General features: G+C 41.5%; 1 protein-coding gene across 1 annotated transcript; it reads right to left on the minus strand.

The window, feature by feature from the left end:
- Positions 1 to 1121: 1121 nt before the first annotated feature.
- Positions 1122 to 14560, minus strand: stx10 (syntaxin 10). Its single transcript, XM_026171883.2, has 9 exons — positions 14428 to 14560; positions 13845 to 13920; positions 12884 to 12977; positions 12161 to 12255; positions 9805 to 9867; positions 6703 to 6804; positions 5223 to 5329; positions 4422 to 4516; positions 1122 to 3816 (listed from the first exon to the last, which is right to left on the minus strand). The coding sequence occupies exons 1-9, from the start codon at positions 14460 to 14462 to the stop codon at positions 3740 to 3742; spliced, it is 744 nt and encodes a 247-aa protein (XP_026027668.1). The 5' UTR covers positions 14463 to 14560; the 3' UTR covers positions 1122 to 3739.
- Positions 14561 to 20675: the final 6115 nt, after the last annotated feature.

Raw genomic sequence — 20675 nt, forward strand, 5'->3', positions numbered from 1 at the left:
GGGAAGAGTCGATGCAATTCGCTTTAGCTGCATTTAGTTGAGCAGGCATGGAGCACACTGGACAGACATAAGTTTTCTGGCCTTCGCTGTACTCGTCTGAAAATGAAATTCAAGTTGCGGGGTGGAGGTTTGAACGCAGTCCAAGGGGTCAACTTTATTACCACACGTCTTAAATAAACCCTAAACTAAACTCATTACGCCACAGAAATGCTCCACACCTTATTCTCCAACAAAATTCAGTTGTTTGCACACATTTTATGAACATAGGGCTTTTCCTCCTTATTTCTTAGCCAAGTTTAGGCAGCCTTTTGAAAATAAACATGAATTCAAATAAACAATCTGAGCAGCAACTGCCCCAGGATGCATCTGAAGTGGGAGGAGGTCTTTGTGTGCACAGGTAAGCAGCTGCACCCCCCGAAATACACAAACATGAGGGGCAATGCTTTTTATTACTCGTTGTCATGGAAATACAATGATAAATAGCAAGTGCTATTGTATGTTTAATATTGCAGGCTGGTGGAAAAGCATCTGGAGCTGCACTTATACACATGAGATGGACATGCACTTCTTACAGTGGAAAGAACAGGCACAATATTTTTCTCCCTAACATTGAAGTGTCCCATTTCCTGTGTGTGTTTTTTTTTTTAAATGTAAGTTCTCCCAATTGATAAATAACACCATCTTGAAAGGTGGCTTAGCATTTGTCACAGAAAAATGTGCTCAGTTTGAGCAGCTTCGGCTTGACTAATAAAACCCATCAGCTCCTCTCCCAGTTTCACAGGATGTCTGAAACACGCACGAACGTGTCGGTCTCCCGACTGCCGTCTGGTTATTTTAAGAGATGTGTGCAGTTCACAGAGCCTCCGGGGAGTAGCAGCGCGCTCCTCGCAGTTAAAGTAAATGTAATTTTACATAATGATTGCCGTGTGGCTCTCAGAATAACACGCAGGGATGTTTCCATTTTGCAAAGTGCTTCTCAATTAAAACTCAAACATCTGCAATCCAGTGAAAGCTTTTATCAGAGGAACAAATCACAAGAGGGAAGCCAAACTGCCATCCTCGAAACACACAGCCGAGACGCCGAGCGAGCACCTCAAAGAAGATAAACACTCAGGACGTTATTCGGTCATTTCAAGTTTAATGAAACTTATAACCACAATCAGCAATTTTAAAAAAAATCTCTGGATGCCAGTAACAGAACAATTGTGTGATTCACTTTATGCAGTTTGCTTTTTCCCTTCACTTGTTCTTCATACGGTATATAGTGTATATGACAGGAAAAGTTTACACTTTGTCACCAATGTTGCCCTTTTTTTCTTTTTAGCAGAGGCAGTAAAAACACAATGACATACTCAAACATCATGTGTGAAAAAGAGGACACGATGGCTACCAGTACTGTATTTTACACATTTACATCCAAAAATCCAAAACATACTCGTTGTAATAGCTGGTCATTCACACAGAATAAATACAAATGTGACCTTTGGCACTTTGAATATTTACTTTCATTAGCAGTTTTGAACCAAAGGTTAGTAAAAACCACTGACGTAATCGTGTTTAAACCTTTAGCCATGCTGCTCGTGTGGCTGATATTTTAACTCGTGCCATCCACCTTTTGATACTCTGAGAGGGCAACAAAAAGCTCAATCTCCCCAGATCCTAATCCCCCAGACTCCCGTTGTCCATGCCACGATGAATCAGAGCTGATTTGACAGCACAAGGGGGTCTACGTGATATTAGGGAGGGGGTCCTCATATTGTGGCTGATTAGTGTAAATGTGTGCTAGATGGAGTTCAGCACTGATGTTAACTGCAGTTATTATAATCTGAAATAATCTACTGCTAGTACCATTAAAGATGCATTGGGCAAAAGCCCCTCCCACGAGAGGCACACGGGTGTGTGCGCTTCATTTGGGTTAAAAACAAGACAACATTGAGTTGAGGCTTCCCACAGGACTCACACCCTTTTCTTCCAAGTCCCCTGCTTAAATCCAGTAATCTCACAGAAGTCCACCACATTCCACTTCCACACAGATTTCATTCCTCCTGTCCCTTTCCCCACTTCCTTACCCCCGTGTGTCCTGATGGCACAAAACACAACTATAGGACGTGCATGGGTCCAGTCTCTTCTCTGACTACCTGCAAGTTATAATACGCTGTACAGTTATTTTGGAGTAATGAACCAAAACCATATCATCTAACCCAGCTTTAAAAACCAGGATCGGTGGGAGTGATCATCTAATACTTCAATTTGCACAGATCAGATTAGTTAACAATGACCAGTGCTGTAATTGCACAATCAGCTTTGCAATCAATTCAGCACCATCACTACATGAAACCTGTCAAGCACCTGTCTGATGTGCCGTTACATTATAATCATGTAAAAACAATTCCCAGGTTTAAGTGAAACAGTAAAAGGAAGCTCTCTGTTCAAAACCCTTCATGTGCCTTTACATTCATGCGCCTCCGTGTTGTTTCAGACTGACACGTTTCCCGGTTTTTGAGCTACTTGCCCTTCTGAAGCTGGGACAAGAGCTCACATTAACTTACACAAAGCTCTGGCAGTAAAGGTGCTTTCAGCCTTACCCACTCCTGCAACAGGCAAAGGCACCTGACCTCTGACCTACAAAACAAAGAGTTCATTTTCTCTAACTGGGTGATTAAAGCTTGAGTGAAGATATCTGGATCACACAGGATTAAAAATCAGATGCTTTGTACAAGAATAATTTCCATTTACACACAAAAAGCAAGTCAAAGCATTTACACAGTGCTGCAACACACCTCAGTGTGGGTAGTACTGCCTGACGTGACACAAAAGAATAGAAATGAGCCTCAGGCTCCAGCAGAGGGAGCTCTAAGCCTAAATCTAGGCTGTGTGGGGACATCCTGCCCAGCAACTATTCCTCTGCTCATTAGCTGAAGCTTTTCAATAAAAAAAAGAGAGGCAGAGCCATTCGCTTGAAGCCAAGGTTTTCTCTCTTCAACCAGTGAGGGTAACAAAGCCTTAGCCAATCGTGTGCTCAAATGTCTGCGGGGGTGCGAAGGAAGGTGGCCTTTGCCTCTCTGTGGCAGATCACTATCAGAGCAGGAAATGAATCATTTATGTCTGCTGAGTAAAAGAGACTCGGAATGAATCTGACAGGCAAAACCAGGATCCATAAGATCCCCCCCCCCCCCACACACACACACACAGCTCAGCAGCACTTTTTACTAAACTCTTCATCAGTGGAGGGAAAACCTGCACACCTGCCCGATGCTGATTACTGCTAGCAAGGAGTAAGCTCCCAGCATGATTTACATCTAGGCACACAAACAAACTGCACATTTCAACATGGTATAAAAATAGATTTAAGGCAACACTGAAAATCCTCCCCCATGCTACTGCTGTTGGCTTAAAACGAAGCGAACTTTAGCAGGTTTGTGATTTTAACCCAACAGGAGCGGTCCTCCCCGAGTCCCTCTAACTCCAATGATAACCAAAATGCATCAAAATAAAAGACATAATACCACCAGGGTCCCCCCCCCTCCCCGTGCTAAACTGTGCTGCTGAGAGACCAGCAGCACCCTCTCCACTAGAATGGCTGAAGTGGAGTGGAGGATCCATCCTCACTATAGCCTGCAGATCACCAGCTTCCCCTCAGCACAAAGAAAGGGAGTGATGGGAGGGGCTCTGTAACCGTCCAGCCATCCAGACAGGGAGGAGTCTGTGAACGGGGTCGAGAGGTCATAGACTGCTTATGTCAGAGTGCAAAGAAGAGGATGAGGACCACGATTAGGATGGCGACCAGGACACCGATGGCACACCACTGTCTCCGACCTGATGGACACAGCACAGGACATCATTGCGCTACAGTGTCGCAGAGCTTAAAACGACCTTAGGCAGCATAAAATATTACAGTAAACACACCGCTCTTTTTTGGAAGGAACTCAAGTTCTTGTCAAGCTTATTTTCTTTTTCCAACTAGCTTTGTGTCTGATTGGGCTACGACTGATGATTGAGAGCTGATTCAAGTACCCAGCATAATACTGAGGGTCACACAGGAAATGTTTTGGCCTTTTAGCGCTTCCCTTTCCTGTTTCTTCATTTCATTTCTGTTTTTACACACTGCTGTGGTTGCTGTCACTCTTTTTGACACAAGCTGTGTTCCTCACAGTTTTGTCTGCTATAACAGACAGAACAGGGGAGATGAAATGAATGAGAAACACTCAACGCTAAACAGCATTGCAGAAACTGGAACTAGCAGATAGGCTAAACTTTGAGAGCAATGTTTCAGGGTCTACAGAGTCACAGTTAAAATGCACTTCTCACAGCCCGCACTGACTGATTTAATTCATAAATCAGGCAGTGTCACTTTAACTAAATTAATTGAAGGTAAATTTTCTGTGAATGTAGAAAATATAACTGCTTGTGTGTAAACTCACTGCTGGTCATGTGAGACACTTTCTCCAGCTTCTTCAGCACAGAGTCCATGCGGGACGATGTCTGGTCCATCTCATCTCCAAAATCCCCCAACATCCTAAAAACAAAACGAGCGATACCGCGAGAACTTTAACATCAGCATCTGCACATTGTGACCTCACAAAGGCCTGGCTGTTGCAGGGATGTGGACGAGATTATAAGAGGATCAATGAAAAGTTGCCTTTGCGATTAAAAGGCATATCATCTTAATTTGAGGCAAAACGACAGGCTTTTGAGAAAGATCAAGACCAAAAGATTTGACCTTGGTCTTGATCAAACTGGACTGCGGCTCAAGACATTTGTAGTTTCAACAAATTTTGGCGATTTGTTTTAAACATTTGGATTCATTACAGCGAGTTACAGCAGGCTTTTGATAGGACATTATTATATAAATGGACAAAGCTGTAAAAAGTTTAGTGGAAGAGGTGCTTTTCGGTGATGTTGGACACACCCGAGCCTGTAATCCAGTCAGGATTTAGATCAAGTACATCAAACAAAAACCTGAACCTGGTTTAGACTGTCAGGTGTTTGTGTGTGTGTGTGTTCAAAACCCACAATCCTGAAGTGCTGCTTAACATGGATGTAAACACTGTGGGGCTACGAATGCATTCAGTATTCAGTCCTAACTCAGCGGTCACACATGTGACATTTTTTATAGGCATCTAAAAAAAAGAGCATATGATGACTGGGACACACCTTTATGTGTTATTGTGTTTTCTCAGCCAACTGAGGAAAAGCTCTCAAAGGTGTGCATGTGTACTCACACGGCCTGCTCATCGAGCTCGTCTCCGATCCGTCCAGACATGTCTTTGAGGACTCTGATACTGCCCGACACCAACTCCAGCTGCTCATCCTGCTCCTGCATGATCAACTACACACACACACATACACGCACCCATCACTTCAAAGGACAGACTTACATCTCTTTACTGAAGGTTTTCCATAATCCTTCAACTAACCTGAACCTAATCCTAGCCTAAAGATCTTCACCCTTAGATGTAGACGCCAACACTTGTGGGGACACAAGAAAGACATACAGGCCGTGAATGTGTTCCCGGTAAAGTTTAGTTACTTTTTATAGTTTGCTCTCTTTTAAATCACATTTCTGAGGAATGAAAATTGCAGAGAGAAAGAAGAACCTCCATTTGCACGTTTTCTACCCGCAGCGAGAACACAGAGCTCTGAAACATCACAAATCATTACTATTTTTTTCTTTCGTGTATTGTATTTTCCGTTCTATACCACATTTAAATGAATGTCTTTGGACATATGAGCTCTCATTGAGAGAACAACTGCCCCAACCTCCAAGATGCAGCCCCCCCCTCCCCCCCCCAAAGATTCACTCTTGTGTCAGAACTGACTGATTCTTTTCCGCTGCCTCTCTTTGGTCTGGATGTCATTGCTGTTTCCATACAGAAATACCAGTTTAAAACCAACACACACACACTGGTTCAGCCTCAGTCACTCACTGCTTCTGACCCACTCTTGGTACAGAATTACAGTATTGGGAATTATTGAAATTCTATTTCCCTGCTTGGTAAATCTGAACCTTTAAAAAACAAATATGTTTTTTGTGTCTCAGTGAACAGTTTGTATCGAGGGTGCTTCTTTTCAGAATCTCTACACTAACCGTTTAAAGAAAAAAAAAGTTCCACTAAATCATTTCATTGAATCAAATCATACACTGCTACAAACCCCCCGCAGTGATGTCAACGCAGAGGAGACCACATCCTTGCTTAGGTAATGAAACAAAAGGTCAAACTTTTCTTTCATTAAAAAAAAAAGACATGAAGAAACACTATTTCTTACTAAATACCACAACTTGACACAGGATGTGTGATCACACACTTTCATCACCAATATCAGCGCACACCGCAGGAAGTAGAAACCCACAGCTCATACTGTCTTTCACTTCACTCACAGTGTGATACTTTGCAGCACGTCTCCTTCACCTCACTGCTACGCTGCAGCAGCAATCCTTCACTGACGAGCTTATCTTTCACTCCTTCTGTGTGATCCTTTGATTAAAGCTTTTCTGTCATCTATCACATGACAAACAAACAAAATATTCCGATGGGACTTTTCATGAATCCTCGTTTTACATGTAATCATTTGTCACACAACAATATCTCCTTTAGTCCCTTCCCTTTTTTCTTCTCATTTCTTCTCATGCTTCCCCCATCTGAGGCTTTTGCTTTCCTCTTTTTTGGCTCTACATCTGTTCAGTTTCAGCTGGTCTCTTACCTGCTGTTGCTCCTGCTGCTCCTGGATGTATCTGGAGTTTGCAGACACCAGATGAGCCTCCAATCCTGTTGACCTGTCCTGGCCCGATGAAGTCAGCAGAGCCTGGACAAACACAGACACGAGACTCAGCCTTTGCAGAAAATTGGGAGTGTACGTGTATGTTTGTGTGTCTGTGTGCTGTAGGAGTTTCCAGAGGAGAATTATTGTTGGAATAATAGGAGTTTGACAGCTTTTCAAAACACAAGATGGTGCAGTTATTCATTTTCTGTGGCAGATGGAAACTGATCTGTCTGTCAGGATTTCTCAGCTAATGTAGAGCAACTTTTGCAGTAGCATTGTGCTCCATTAATATAGCTCGTGCCTTATCATCAATAGAACAAAAACAAGAAATCCTCCATGATAATGGTGTCCACGTGAACTACAGCGAGGCTCGTTTGTGAGTTATGTAAGGTGCGGCTCGTGATGAATGAATGGGCATTAAGAACATAATAAACTGAAGTGAAGGGTCAGGTCCTCTCTCTCATAAAACAAGGTTATTGAAAGTAAATATGAAGCTCCAGCAGCCAAAGTTAGCAGTGGACTTCATTTACTACCAGGTTCATAGAAACCTTCTTACTTTCTTCAAAGAATTAGCACACATGTAAAACCAGCACATTTGTGATATTTGGACACTGGCAAATTTTGTTTCCTGTGTGTGCCTGTTCATCCTGTTTTCAAAGTTTAAGAAACTAATAGAGTAGAAAGAAAAACAGTAAGAAAAAAAACAGCAGGACCAGAAGAAGGAAGCAGAAAAATGAAAAAAACATTTTTACACACTAAGAGAGCAGACGCCTTACATCAGTGTAACAAACTTCAGTCTTATGTTACCAAAAAGACAAATTGTGCAAACTTTTAGTAAATACAGCTATGAAATCAATTTAAAAATCCTAGGTGAGATTTTTCACAATTTATTTTGTGTGTTCAAAAGATTTTTTGGAGAAGTTGACCTTAGACCTTGAGGTCCAGGTCACTGAGATTTAAACTCATCTGAGATCTTTAGTAGCTGCACCTATGACATGAAGTTCAAAATCCTACATCACCTCATTCTCGAGTTATTGTATTCTCAAACCTGGGAGTTCGGGCCAAGCACCTGCTCACCCAGCGGGTGACAATACCCCATCAGCCTTTTACGGCTGAGGGGTAAAAACTGAGGTGAGAAAGTAAACGGAAATGCAATGTAGGATTCAGACAATCACAATAGCTTAGTCATATTTCTAGGGAAGTGTAGCTCAGATTACAGGAGCAGATTTTTACCTGGTCCTGTGCACGACAGGTGAAAACAGATGGTGTAGATGTAGAAGTACGCTAATTTGGAGTTCCACAATTCAGACCCTGTACCTCAAATTGCATTTTACCCAGTAGTGTGGATATATATATATTAGGGGTGCAACGATATTCGTATCGATATTGAACCGTTCGATACAGTGCTTTCGGTTCGGTACGCATATGTATCGAACAATACAACATTTGTAATTTATTTTATCAACTTTCCTTCTGACGATGCTGTCTGTGTTGAGCGCTCAGTGAATCTGCGTTCGACTACTCCGCCTAGGCTGCACTGTCGAGCGCAGATCCACTGAGCGCTCAACACAGACAGCATCGTCAGAAGGAAGAGCGCAGGGCAAGCTAGCGAGACAGAAGTTAAGCTCCCCTTGCAACATGGACCTCCCCCACCCTCATTCAGATCTGGCGTTTGGAATTATTTTGGTTTTCATGTGATGTATGACCCTGAAGGTAAGCGAGTCATGGACTAAAGTAAAACAGTATGTTGGATGTGCCATGCAATGCTCAATTACATGGGTGGGAACTAGTGTGTTAGCGCAGTTAGCTCGTTAACGTGTTGGCCGTCTAGCCCCACGCACGGGGCGATCGGCGGTAGCTCGTTAACGGAGATTTGCCGTGTTGTGGCGTTAAGGTCATTTCAACGAGATTAACCTGAAAGCACTAGTGGGAACACAACGAATATGACTGCACATTTACGCCGACATCATCCTAGTGCAAAGACCAAAACAACAAGCATGCTACTAACTTTAGCCGAGTCATTTAGACAGATGTTAGCACACGAGTCTCCTTATGCTGCTGAGAATATAGCCCAGAAGAAGCGGATAGTATAGCTTTTATTTTGGAAAGAGACATTTCTCTGTAATAAACTCTCTTTTCCAAAGATGAGTCATTCCTCAATCAGATACAGGGCTCGCAATATCGCTAGCCCGACGTCCCGGAGCTAGCGATTTTTTCAGTCGGGCTACCAAAATCTATCTCTGCCCTGCCCGTCGGGCTATTGTAGGGAGGAAAAATATATGTCAATGCTTTTGCATTCTTTCAGAAATGTAGCTGGGTAATTATGTCATTGGCATCGGTGAGCCACTGTCAATATGTGACATATTGAAATCGCGTTTGAATTTGCGCTTGTTTTTTGCTTTCACTTTGCAATCGCGCGAACTGTGTATAGAGAGCGACAGCACTGATCTGTGAGTGATGATAATTTGTGCACCAATTCCTCTGACATCGTCTTATTAATCGTTAGCTTAGCAGAGAATCGCTGAGCTTATGTGAGTGCGTGTGTAAAAGCAGCAGGATATATATTTTAGTTCTGCTGAGCCAAATAAGACAGGTCAGGGTGAAGAAGTGACAGCCAAAGAAAAGCTTACCACAAAACGGAGAAGTTATGACAAATCAGACTATAAGGCAAAAAGAAAGTACAGCTTTATGGTTTCATGGACAAAAGAATTTCTGTGGCTGCAATATGACGAGCTAAATAACCAGGGCTGCACATAAGTGGTCCGCAGGTGCGAATTCGCTGTCAAAATAAAAAACACGCACAAGGGTTAGGGTTAAATTTAAAAACTGTACTTTTGAGTTAAAATATATATTTATAATTTTAATAAATGACAAATTAAAAAGGCATGAACATTTTTTTTGTATCGAAAAAATATCGAACCGTGACACCAAAGTATCGAACCGAACCGAACTGTGAATTTTGTGTATCGTTGCACCCCTAATATATATATGTTATGTGTACACAGTGTGTGTGTTTTGTTTTATGTTTACATCTTCACCAACCTGTCTGTTCTTCTTCTCTGCCTGAGCCACAGCAGAAGGGCTGGACAACTGATCCTTCATGTCCTATACAGACACACACACAAAAAGCAAAACACAAATAATTACACCTCTCATTTCACAATTTGTCCCAATAGCAGCAGAAAAATCCTTTTAAAAGCTGCCTCAGTGCAGACATGTTCATTAATGAGATTTTCTGTGCTGCTCCAGAATCGCTGTCAGGCAAATCAAAATGTCAGAAAGTCTTTTGTTCCTTCACAGCGGAGCTCTTCTGTTTGGCTCCGGTGACTCAGTTCTCCAGGCCTATTTTAAGAATGCCACCTTTGCCGTTAAGTCGTAATAAAAACTGACTCATGTTTTCCATTGTGCCTACAGCTTGGACACTGATTTAAATTCATTAAAAGTCAGGAGCTCAACAGCTGCAGCGCGGTTAAATATGTCGACAGGTAGAAATAAACTGTGTATGTGGTTACAATAGAAACAGGGAAAATGAATAAATAAGTGTTGCTCGGCTTTGGGAGCTGCTGCTTTGACTAATGTTTGACTTTGCCTCTACTTTATTGGTAACACTGGAGCTGCAAAGACACAGCGGAGGCCTTCCAGGGAAGCAGCTGTCTGCGCTCCATCAAGAACACTTGTAGCTACTGGAAACCGATTTCAAAATAAAACATTATACCCTCAGCGTAGGTATAAGCTAAAGCTTGTTAATTAAAATCAAATAAGAATAGCTTGTTTTTAATTATTATTATAATACTAGATGAAAAATATTCTTTTGAAAAAGGCTTCTGATGGATCTGGGAGTACTACGACTTCTGAACCATTTATGAGATAAGGCCTAGATCACCTGACGCCAAGGAGTTTTTGGAAAACCCCACTGAATGATTACTCAGTGTGTTCAAAATAATAAGTGTTTGTTAGTCATACTGTGTTTGTGTGTAAATATGTTGCAGAAGATTAGAGCACAACTTATGAGTCATCAAAGCAAAGAAAATACTGGTAAATCTAGTTTCTCATTTTCATTTAGATAAGGGCTTTATGTTTAGGCAAGAGTGAACAATAACTCTGAAATTACAAAAATTTGGACAGTGAAGTACATTGCTCAAAAAAATTAAAACACATCAGATCTCAACAAGAAAAAACTTGCTGGATGTGGGTTTATACTGATACTGGGTGTCATGTTAGGAATGAAAGGACGCCCCATCGTTTGATGGAAATAAAAATTATCAACCTTCAAAGGGCTGAATTCAAAGACGTTCTGACAAACCATCACTAACCCACCAGCAAACAGATCATGCGGAACGACGTTACAGGCAGCGTAATGTTCGCCTTGGCTTCTCCAGACTCTTTCACGTCTGTCACGTGTACTCAGGGTGAAACGCACAGGGTGCCAGTGGTGGAGTTGCCAGTTCTGGTCTTTTAAGGCAAATGCCAATCAGGCTCCACAGTGCTGGGCAGAGAGCACAGGACCCACTAGACCACATCCTGCACCAGGCCACCCTCATGATTGTTTGGTCAGAGATATTCACACCAGTAGCCTGTTGGAGGTCATTGGAAGCTCTGGCAGTGATAGTCCTGTCCCCCCTTTCACAAAGGAGCAGATATTGGTTCTGCTAATGTGTCCTGTCCAACTCTCCTAGAGTAACTGCCTGTTTCCTGGACACCACGTCTCCACCATGTTCGTCAAACTGTGCTGGGAGACAGCAGAACATCTGGCAATGGCTCATATTAATGTACCACCCTGGAGGAGCTGGACTATCTGTGCAACCTCTGCAGTGTCCAGGCTCACCTCATACTTCCAGTAATGACACTGACCGTTAAAAAATCTCAGCGTCCTCCACCTCCAGTCCTGTTTTGGGGGGTTGTCTCATTGTTGCCCCTCTAGTGCAGCTGTTGTTAACTTCATGAACATCAAAGCAGCTGAAACTGATTAACAACCCCGCTGCTACTTAACTGACCAGATCAATATCCCACAAGTTTAAATGACTTGATGCTGTGCTCTGATTAAAGTGTTCCTTTCATTTTTGTGAGCAGTGTAACATGCTGGATAATAAATGTTTTGTATTCAAGGGTAAATACAGAGAGACTTTTGACAAAACTCCAGATCATCATGTTTAAGCAGATATCACTTTATCAGGTACACCTTTGAGACTTAAAGCAACCGTATCAAATAGCTCTGCTATAAATTAAGAAGAGGACAACTATGTTGTTTCATCTACAATTTGTCATCTGCAATGTTTTATTCATGTCATTCACAAATGTTTATTGAGCACACAACAACAACAAAAAGACCACAGGACTTGATGTCTGAATATACAAGAGTGTGGAAACAGGAAAAAAAATGAATTCAGGTTGAAGTTACCTGGACAGACTTCCTGGTTCGCTCCACAAAATCTTTCCTCTCCTGAAGTTCATTATCACCCAGTCTGAACTTCCCTGGATTTGACTCCACGATGCCTGAACCAGTCAAGGACCCACCAACAAAACGGCTCAATCAGTGCTACATCTCTTACAAGAGTGATACATGGTACTTAACGCAAACCTTGTGGAGAATTTCACAAATGCAAAGATAGCACCAAAATCAGATGTGGCGGCTGATTCATACATGAATGTTCAGGTGACCACTGTCTAGAGACAGTTTTGGTATGACTGCTGTGCAATTACACCTGCTTCTAGAAGGACTTGTGTTATGGTGCTGACCAGGTATTGCATTAAATTTCAGGTATTCTGACAACCTCTTGACTCCCTGGATTCATTTCACACTTATTAATCCGTCTCCATCAGTGATGACAAAAACCCCACAAGAAGTTCAGGCATTTAATAAAAGCTTGCCTTCTCTTCTTTTCCATCAGCAGTGTTTCCTGATATGTTCCTGAGTGCTGACAGCGACTTTTCAAATACTTCTATGGTAAATTATTATGTAACTAAAATAGTTCCAGTTTAGGAGACCAATCTGATTAAACAGGACGAAAACAGGAAGACAGTGTGCACAAAGAACCTGTTTGTTTTAAAAATACTGCTCATCATATGATGACAGTGCCATTGTGGGGCATTAGGAAGCCATTTGTTCATGCTTCAAGGATACTGATGGTTTCACTGAGGTCCTCTAGGTCCCAGTCTATGGCCCTCAGACAGTTTCTCAGTTCGTTGGCGCTCCAGTCTAGTTCATCTCGACTCACCTGAAACAAACAGACCCGGGGCAAATTTACTCATCCAAAGGTGTCAGAAACACTGGCATTGATTATTTTACAATTTTCTTTTTACAATTTTCTTTTTGGCCAGAGGGGCCGATGGCGCGATATGGCAGCCTCGCTTCTGTCAGTCTGCTCCAGGGCAGCTGTGGCTACAACTGTAGCTGCCTCCACCAGTGTGTGAATGTGAGAGTGAATGAATAGTGGAATTGTAAAGCACTTTGACGCCCCGAAAAGTGCTATATAAATGCAATCCATTATTATTATTCTTTTATAATTTTGATTTTTTTTTGTTTTCTGAAGTGATTCAGATGACATGTGACATCTCTTCTGTTCTGGGTCAATCTGATCCACAACATAACAGGGGGGTTAAAATGCTAAAAAACAAACAAATAAAACTAATACTTCGAAAAAACTTTAAAAAACAAAAACAGAGAAAACATTTTCATAGTCGAATCAATAAGAATGAGTAATAATTTTATTCCGCAGAAATAAAGTGGGGGGGGGGGGGCAGGGGTTTAAAGGTTATTTTAATGCAATACTTGTCCAAACATTTATGGAAAAAAAAAATTGGACATGTGCATACCAGTTCCCCTTAATTCCTATGAAATATTTAAGTGTCCAAGATACCTTAAGGCCCTGCAAAACTTTGGGCAGTATACACATCCTATTAAAAACACGAGAAAATAAACCTCACACAAACAGCAGTGAATTAGATGCCATGATAGCTCGATAAACGCGGGATTATTTCCAGTTACAATATTTAAAACTATAATGAACACCTGATGACCCTGAAAAGTTGTGTGCCATCCTGGCAGCATGTTTGTACCACGTGAGTCAGCCCATGAGGCTCACCTGTGTCCCCTCCTGCAACAGCTCCTCCCATCTATCAAACAGGCCCCGAGCTCGAGACAGGGCCTTCTGCACCTCCCTGAACAAAAACACACAACAGGAACATTATCAGCGCGGAAAATCATAGCCAGTTGACTTCGCCCTTTAATCATTTAAAGTACAGGGGTGTTTTCCGAACTGAGCACTGCAGCTACGCCCCTCGGTTAACCAAAACAAACCCCAGTTCCCATGCTTCCTAACTTCGCAACGACTTTAAAGTGCCTGACCACAGCCAGTCCCACAGCTGGCCCGTGTTTTCACTGACAGCCAAGTGGGGTGTGGGTAGAAACGGATTTCAGTGAGTGCTGAGTTCATCGCTCTTATATAAAAAAAAAAACCAAACTCACTGCGCCCCTCTGCGCAGCTGCTACAGTAGCACTAATGCTAACTAGCTAGAGCTAGCCGCTGGGCTAACTTCTCTGATATAACTTTGCTTTGAGGGGAAAAATAGCAACAACCCCGCGTAACTAACACTCAACACGCTAAAAGCTGTAGTTAGTTTATAACAACGCGAGCTTTCACGTCTCATTTAGTTTTCATTTCTCACCCCTTCACAACGAAAAATGGGTCTTCTATCGACATGTTGTTTCCTTCCTCTTCACACCTAGCGCATGCGCACGTCACTGGTAGCGCACAGACGTAAAAAAGACGGGGAGGGGAGGTGGAGAGTTGGGGGTGGTATGGTAGTTATATAACTCAGCTCAGTAACAGCTATGCAGGCGCTGTCCGAGCCTCTATTTGCTGGGACTTCGTCACAAGCATAAACACAAAGGACAAGAATAAAACTGTTATAAACAAACAGGTAGATAAAACAGGTATGGGAGCTGGACATAGTATATATTATTTGATTGATTCAAGTACAAAGTGCAGACCATGTACTGCAGATTTGGAAAAGGTAATGGAAAATTCTGTGAGCAAGAGGGGCAAAGTCCATCTGATGATGACAACAGTTTCATGGAAAGTGCTTTCGCCAACCTCAGTGTGGAAATCTGACCTAGGCTGATGTGTCATTGGACACTATGGAGGTCCTATTAGAAATTAATTTGAGACAATCCATGAAAATGGTGAAAGAAAAAAAAGGGATAATAGCAGGGTGTTGCTAGGGGAGAGAAAAAAAGCATGCTCGGCAAATCCTCCACAGCCGTGTTTGCATGCCTCCGTCCTGTCCCACCCATTTGTCTCTATTTCTGTGGGCTTTTCTCAAGCCCACCCTGTCCTGCCCAGCTCCTTCCTTCCTTCCTGTCGTCATCCTGCACTCCCCCAATTCCTCCCATCCTGTCCTGAGAAAATTCACAGCTATAGCTATAAATGTCCCGTCTTCTGTTCCAGGTTCTCTCAGTCCAATGGAGCACGTTTGGAATGTGGCGGCACGGCTGATTCTCATCATTGTCGGCTTGCCAATGACAAATCTGCAAATCTGACAAACTGTGTGATGCTATCGTGTTGATACGCAACAAAATCTGTGAGGAATGTTTGCAACACTTTGTTGAACTCGTGGTGACTGTTCTTATTTAAAAGACTAAACTCTTATTTTAGTACAGCTGAAAACTACCAAGCTGATCAAACGAGGAGTAAATTTGCCCAGTCAAGCATCTGAAGCATCATCAGTGGAGGGTGTGAGGAGCTTTCAAAACTCACCAGATTTTTTAAAATAAAAAAGTGTGTTTTTCCCCCCCTGTGTTTGGGAAACATGGTGTACTACTCCTTTTTAAAAAACACTGAAATCTGGCTCTTCTAGGTGTCATTTAATAAGGACCAGTGAGGCATCCTGTTCTCGTCTAGATGAAACTGTAGTATGAAATCGTATTTTCCCCCCTTGTGGAATAGACTTCATTTCTTTGTTTTGAAGATTTGATTTGATTGTGAAAGGTCAGAAAATAGTCTCTTCTTATCGTCCATTTTCCGACTGCAATCAATTGCACAAACGTCGAAGCTTAAAGATACAAGTAATTGTATCTTTAATCACAACATGTTTTAGTCATGCTTACATAGTTGGAAAAGGGGGTTTTCTGATTATCAGTATGCCTTTTAACTTGATGACCTCCCACTAGCTGTGGGAGGTCATTAGCTATGTGTCACTGGAACACAGGAGTGGTTGTAGACAGCGGGCCTATGTACACATAGATATTCCACCGAGGATCATAAACACATTGAAACAGAATTTCAATGGAATACGATCACTGATTCTGATTCCAGTAATAACTACTCATCATCTACAATATTTCTGACCAGTTTCACATCATATTAGGTAAAGATCTTCTCTTTTAAAACCAGGGTTTTTTGTAAGTGACCCCAAGTTTTTGAGGGGTAATAGCACCAAGTCAACATTTACACACAAGTCACAAGTTGATTTAAAGTGCTGTTGTGTTCGCATAGCCGGTACTATCCCAGGCTTTCAGTTAGCGTGTCATAAATGTGATGTCATAAAAGCTTATCTAGATTTACAAATTCCACAAACAAATAGAGAGGTAACCATTGCACATGTAAACACACGCACACAAGAAAGAAGAATCAAAGTTTGAATGCCTTTATTATCCAAAAAGCTTTCATTTTCGTCGTTTGGAAAACTGTCTCCCTCTGTTGCATTTAGAAGCCCTGCTCTTTGTTTATGTGTGCGTCATATGTAAACACATTTCTGGACCATCATTAGGCAGACAAATGTTTGAGCCCCTGCCACACAGTTAGTGATTATACAGCACAACACAGTCACAAACTTTTCACAAATATGCTTTAAAACTAGTTGTAGTCTGTACAGTTTCATGTCCACCATCCTTCGACGTTCTGTTTGAATAAGAGGAAAATACCTTCAAAAACCCCTTTGATAAAAAACTGATACGAGGACACGTTTCTGATTCTTACAAATTCCATTCGTTCTGTCACTCGATCTGTCGCCGTTGCTTCAGTACTGTCCAGCTCAGCTGAAGGCAGATCTGCCTTTGATGGAAACCTTGACTCATTTTTACCCTAACACCGTGATGTAGCAGGAAAATCTTCTTTAGCGGAACAAAACAAGATCTGAACTCAACCAAATCATGCCGGTATAAAAAGGGAAACTGGCTCAGAGTCAACAAGCAGGAAAAAACAGTCAGAGAAGCGAGTCTAAATATAGAAGTCTGACCCATTCCTTTGTGGTGCCTTTAAGTGCTCCCAGTAAGAATGACCTAATGCAACTTGCTGCTGCTAAGTGCGTTCGCACTTCCTCGCAGACCGAGGTGATTTATTTAAACCACTTGTTTTTGTCGAGGCACTGATTTAAAGTCAAGGATGCTGGAACCACAGGGTGTTTGCAGCTTTTGGTTACAAAATTAACAAAAATAAAAAGTAAAAAATGATTTCTTGGTTATCACACAGTTAATCCTTTGTCAAGAATCAGAGCCAAGTGTAAATCAGCTCTATTGAGAAACTGCATCTGCTTTTCAAAGCTGTCTAAACATCTGCCATTTATCCACTGGCTCGTGAGAAAGCAGGTATTATTGCAGATTTTGTTGCATTGTTACGAACACTAGCACAAAGAAAAGGAAGTGCAGTTACACAGAAGACTGCAAGAGTACTTATAACTGTGTGTTTTGCTTTATTTTTTTATTTTGTGTGTGTTGTTTTCAGTGTCTCATGGGAAGCGCATGATGGGAAGTGACAGTACATGTGGGCCTCACAAGAAATGTGTAGCTCAGAAGGAGATGTGCTAATCTATAGAAGCTTTCCTATGAAACAGACAAAAGCAGTTCACAACAGAGATGCTGGGACTGGAAAAAGGAAACACCTGAGTGTGCGACTGTTGCATATAAGAATCAATTCAGATTTATTTTCCGCTTCCCATATGGAAAAGAAATAGTAAAAATTTATAAAAGACTTGCATAAGATGTGGCCTATACTGAATCATATAAGGCTTATATGGTTTACTCATGAAAGTGGCCACTTTCTCATTACTTTCATATATTGTTTTAGTAAGTATCCAAAACATACAAGTTTCATTTATATAATTTTTCAAGGGATCTTATATCTGTTTTCACTCTTGTATGCTTTTCATACAAGTTTCACACAAGACAGATACAAACTTTATAAGATTTATTTATATCTTTTCCTAAAGTAATTACTTTGTTTACCCGGAGGAAATGTTCAATCAAAGTTGCACTCAAATAAAAATAGAGTTTGTAAAGCTGCAACCTAATAAGTAGAGAGTGTGTGTGTGCTTTTGGATTTACAGCAGGTTTCTCAGCAGGTCTTAAAACCAGGTAAAGACAAACTGATCATCAGCAAGAGTGAGCAACTAAGAAAAAGCAGAGGTTTTGAAAGTTCGCTGATCTGGAGCATTTGGGTGTGTGATAACACAACGGTGAGGAGGAAAAACCTCTACAATGGAATTAAAGAAGAAGTTGCTGCCCATCAGCTTGGGATGGGTTATGGGGCATTTTCAGACAAAATGAAGTCTGTCATTCTACAATGAGAAAGATTATTCAAAGATTGAAGACAGTTGTCAATCTCCGCAGGAGTGGTGGTCTAAGCAAATATACTCCAAAGTCCGACCAAGCAATGCTAAGAGAAACTGCAAAAGTCCCAAGAGCTACATCTCAGACTCTCAGACCGGCCTCAGCCGGTATGCGAAACATTGAAGTTCACGACAGCACATTTAGACAAAGACTGAACCAGTATGGCTTGTTTGGAAGGGTTGCCAGGAGAAAGACTCTTCTATCTAAAAAAACCCCAAAAAAACCCCCCACGGCAGCTTGGTTTGCAAAGCTGAACAAATCACAAGACTTCTGGATCAATGTCCTGTGGACAGACAAGACCAAAGTGGAGATGTTTAGCCATAATACACAGGGCAATGTTTGCTGGAAACTAAACACAGCAGATCAGTATAAACACCTCCACTGTCAAGCAAAGTGGAGGAGGGGTGATTTAGACCTATTCTGCAACCACAGGACTTGGACGCCTTGCAGTCACTGAGTCAACGGCGAACTCCTCTGTTTACCAAAGTATTGCAGTGTCACATCTGTCTGACAGCAAACGTTGGAAAAAACTGGGTCATATAACATGGCAATGATCTCGAGAACACCAGCAAATCTACAACAGGAAACAGCCTGACTGAAATGCTACGGTGGGACCTTAAAAGAGTTGTGTAAATATGAATGCCTGCAACTGTCAATGAACTGAAGCTACACTGTCAAGAAGAGCGGGCCAAAAGCCCTCCACAACAATGTGTGAGTGTGATGAAGTCGTGCAGAAAACAAATGCTTCAAATTATTGCTGCTAAAAATGCTTCTAACAGTTATTGAGTCATGGGGTGTACTTGTATTTTTCTTAGATTTTCACACACTGCTTCCACATTTTGGTTCAGCTTTTGTCAGATGACGACGTGGTGTAATATGTGTCATGCACTGTTGTTTATCTAAGGTTGTATTTATCTATATATATATTTTTTTAATTTGGGAAGGACTAAATTATTTTTTATTGTCCTGATAGGTAAAACTTTGGGATTAAAATAGGGTGTACTTTCTCTTTCCCTTGACTGTGGATATCCTACTGAAGAGCATTAACAACCGTCCTTAAAAAATAGACGATAGCAGCTATGGCGCTTTAAAATGTAGGCATATGTTAATAAAATCTCAGCCATTATATAATGTTCATTGTAGCAACTGTTTCTATGCTTTCCACCTGTAGTCTGCTTTGCCAACTAGGTCATCTCCCAGCACTACCAACCACTGTTTACTGTATCCTATACAAAGAATTACTGCGCAGTGAAAAAGCAGGCCCTGCCCTCTAGTCTGCTGCGCACACACACACACACACCAACTCACACTCCCCGCTTCACATTTGGCCTTAGGCAGAGGCAGTGTAAGTATAATCTCACATAACATTGTCACCATAGCGACGGATCCACAGACCTCAAGTGAAGTCATGTTTAGTTGTTTTCTTTGCTTAAGATCTGCTCAGCTTATATAGCTCATTAAACGTGCATACTAGGAGTAAAATGTGATTATAAAAAAAACAAAAACAAACTGCTAACAACAAATCAGTTTATTTTTTTACAATTTTTACTGATTCAGACCAAAAACTTACGTGATTGTTGAAAGAAAGAATGCAAGTAGTTTATTGCTACTTGCATTCTTGCAAGTAGCAATAAACTTTGATCATTTGCTTTTCTGAACATTTAAAGCGATCTCTGATAACATCTTTGTGATCTTCTAATTCTATTCTTTTACCCAAGTGTAAAGTAAAATCTATCAAATGTAAAGCAACCAGCTAAAACGACAATGTTTTGTTGGCAAAGTCATAAAAATATATTGCAGCTATTGCAGCCCACTTTATTGCCCCTATTCTTTTACACGTCCAGTAAATTGTATAGTTGGAATAACAAAGAAGACAGTGCATGCAGTGCAAGCTGTATCCAATATATTGTTTGTGTTTCTGGTGCCATGTCCACGTCATCAGGGAAGGAAAAGCAGTGATGGGAAACGTTTCCATGGTTACCGCTTGCATGTTTTACAGCACTTGAGGGCGATGATTACCAGTGTTAGTGATAACGAGTGTAATTGGGATGCCGCGCCAATGATTATACTGCACTGACTTGCAGTTGTGTGACAGGCAGAGTTACGTGTGGGCGTAAAAAAAAATGAAAATGAGTGCCTGACGAGAGGGCATAACTGTAGTTGTACTAAGTTATGGAATTTGCCTGATTTCAGGTGTATGAGTTCATTTTGTTTGATTGCTTTACTATTTCTGTCCTCCCCCACACACCCCTCCACACACACACACACACACACACACACACACACACACACACACACACACACACAC

This window comes from Astatotilapia calliptera, chromosome 6 (genome assembly GCF_964374335.1).
Source record: "Astatotilapia calliptera chromosome 6, fAstCal68.1, whole genome shotgun sequence".
NCBI classification, from domain to species: domain Eukaryota; kingdom Metazoa; phylum Chordata; class Actinopteri; order Cichliformes; family Cichlidae; genus Astatotilapia; species Astatotilapia calliptera.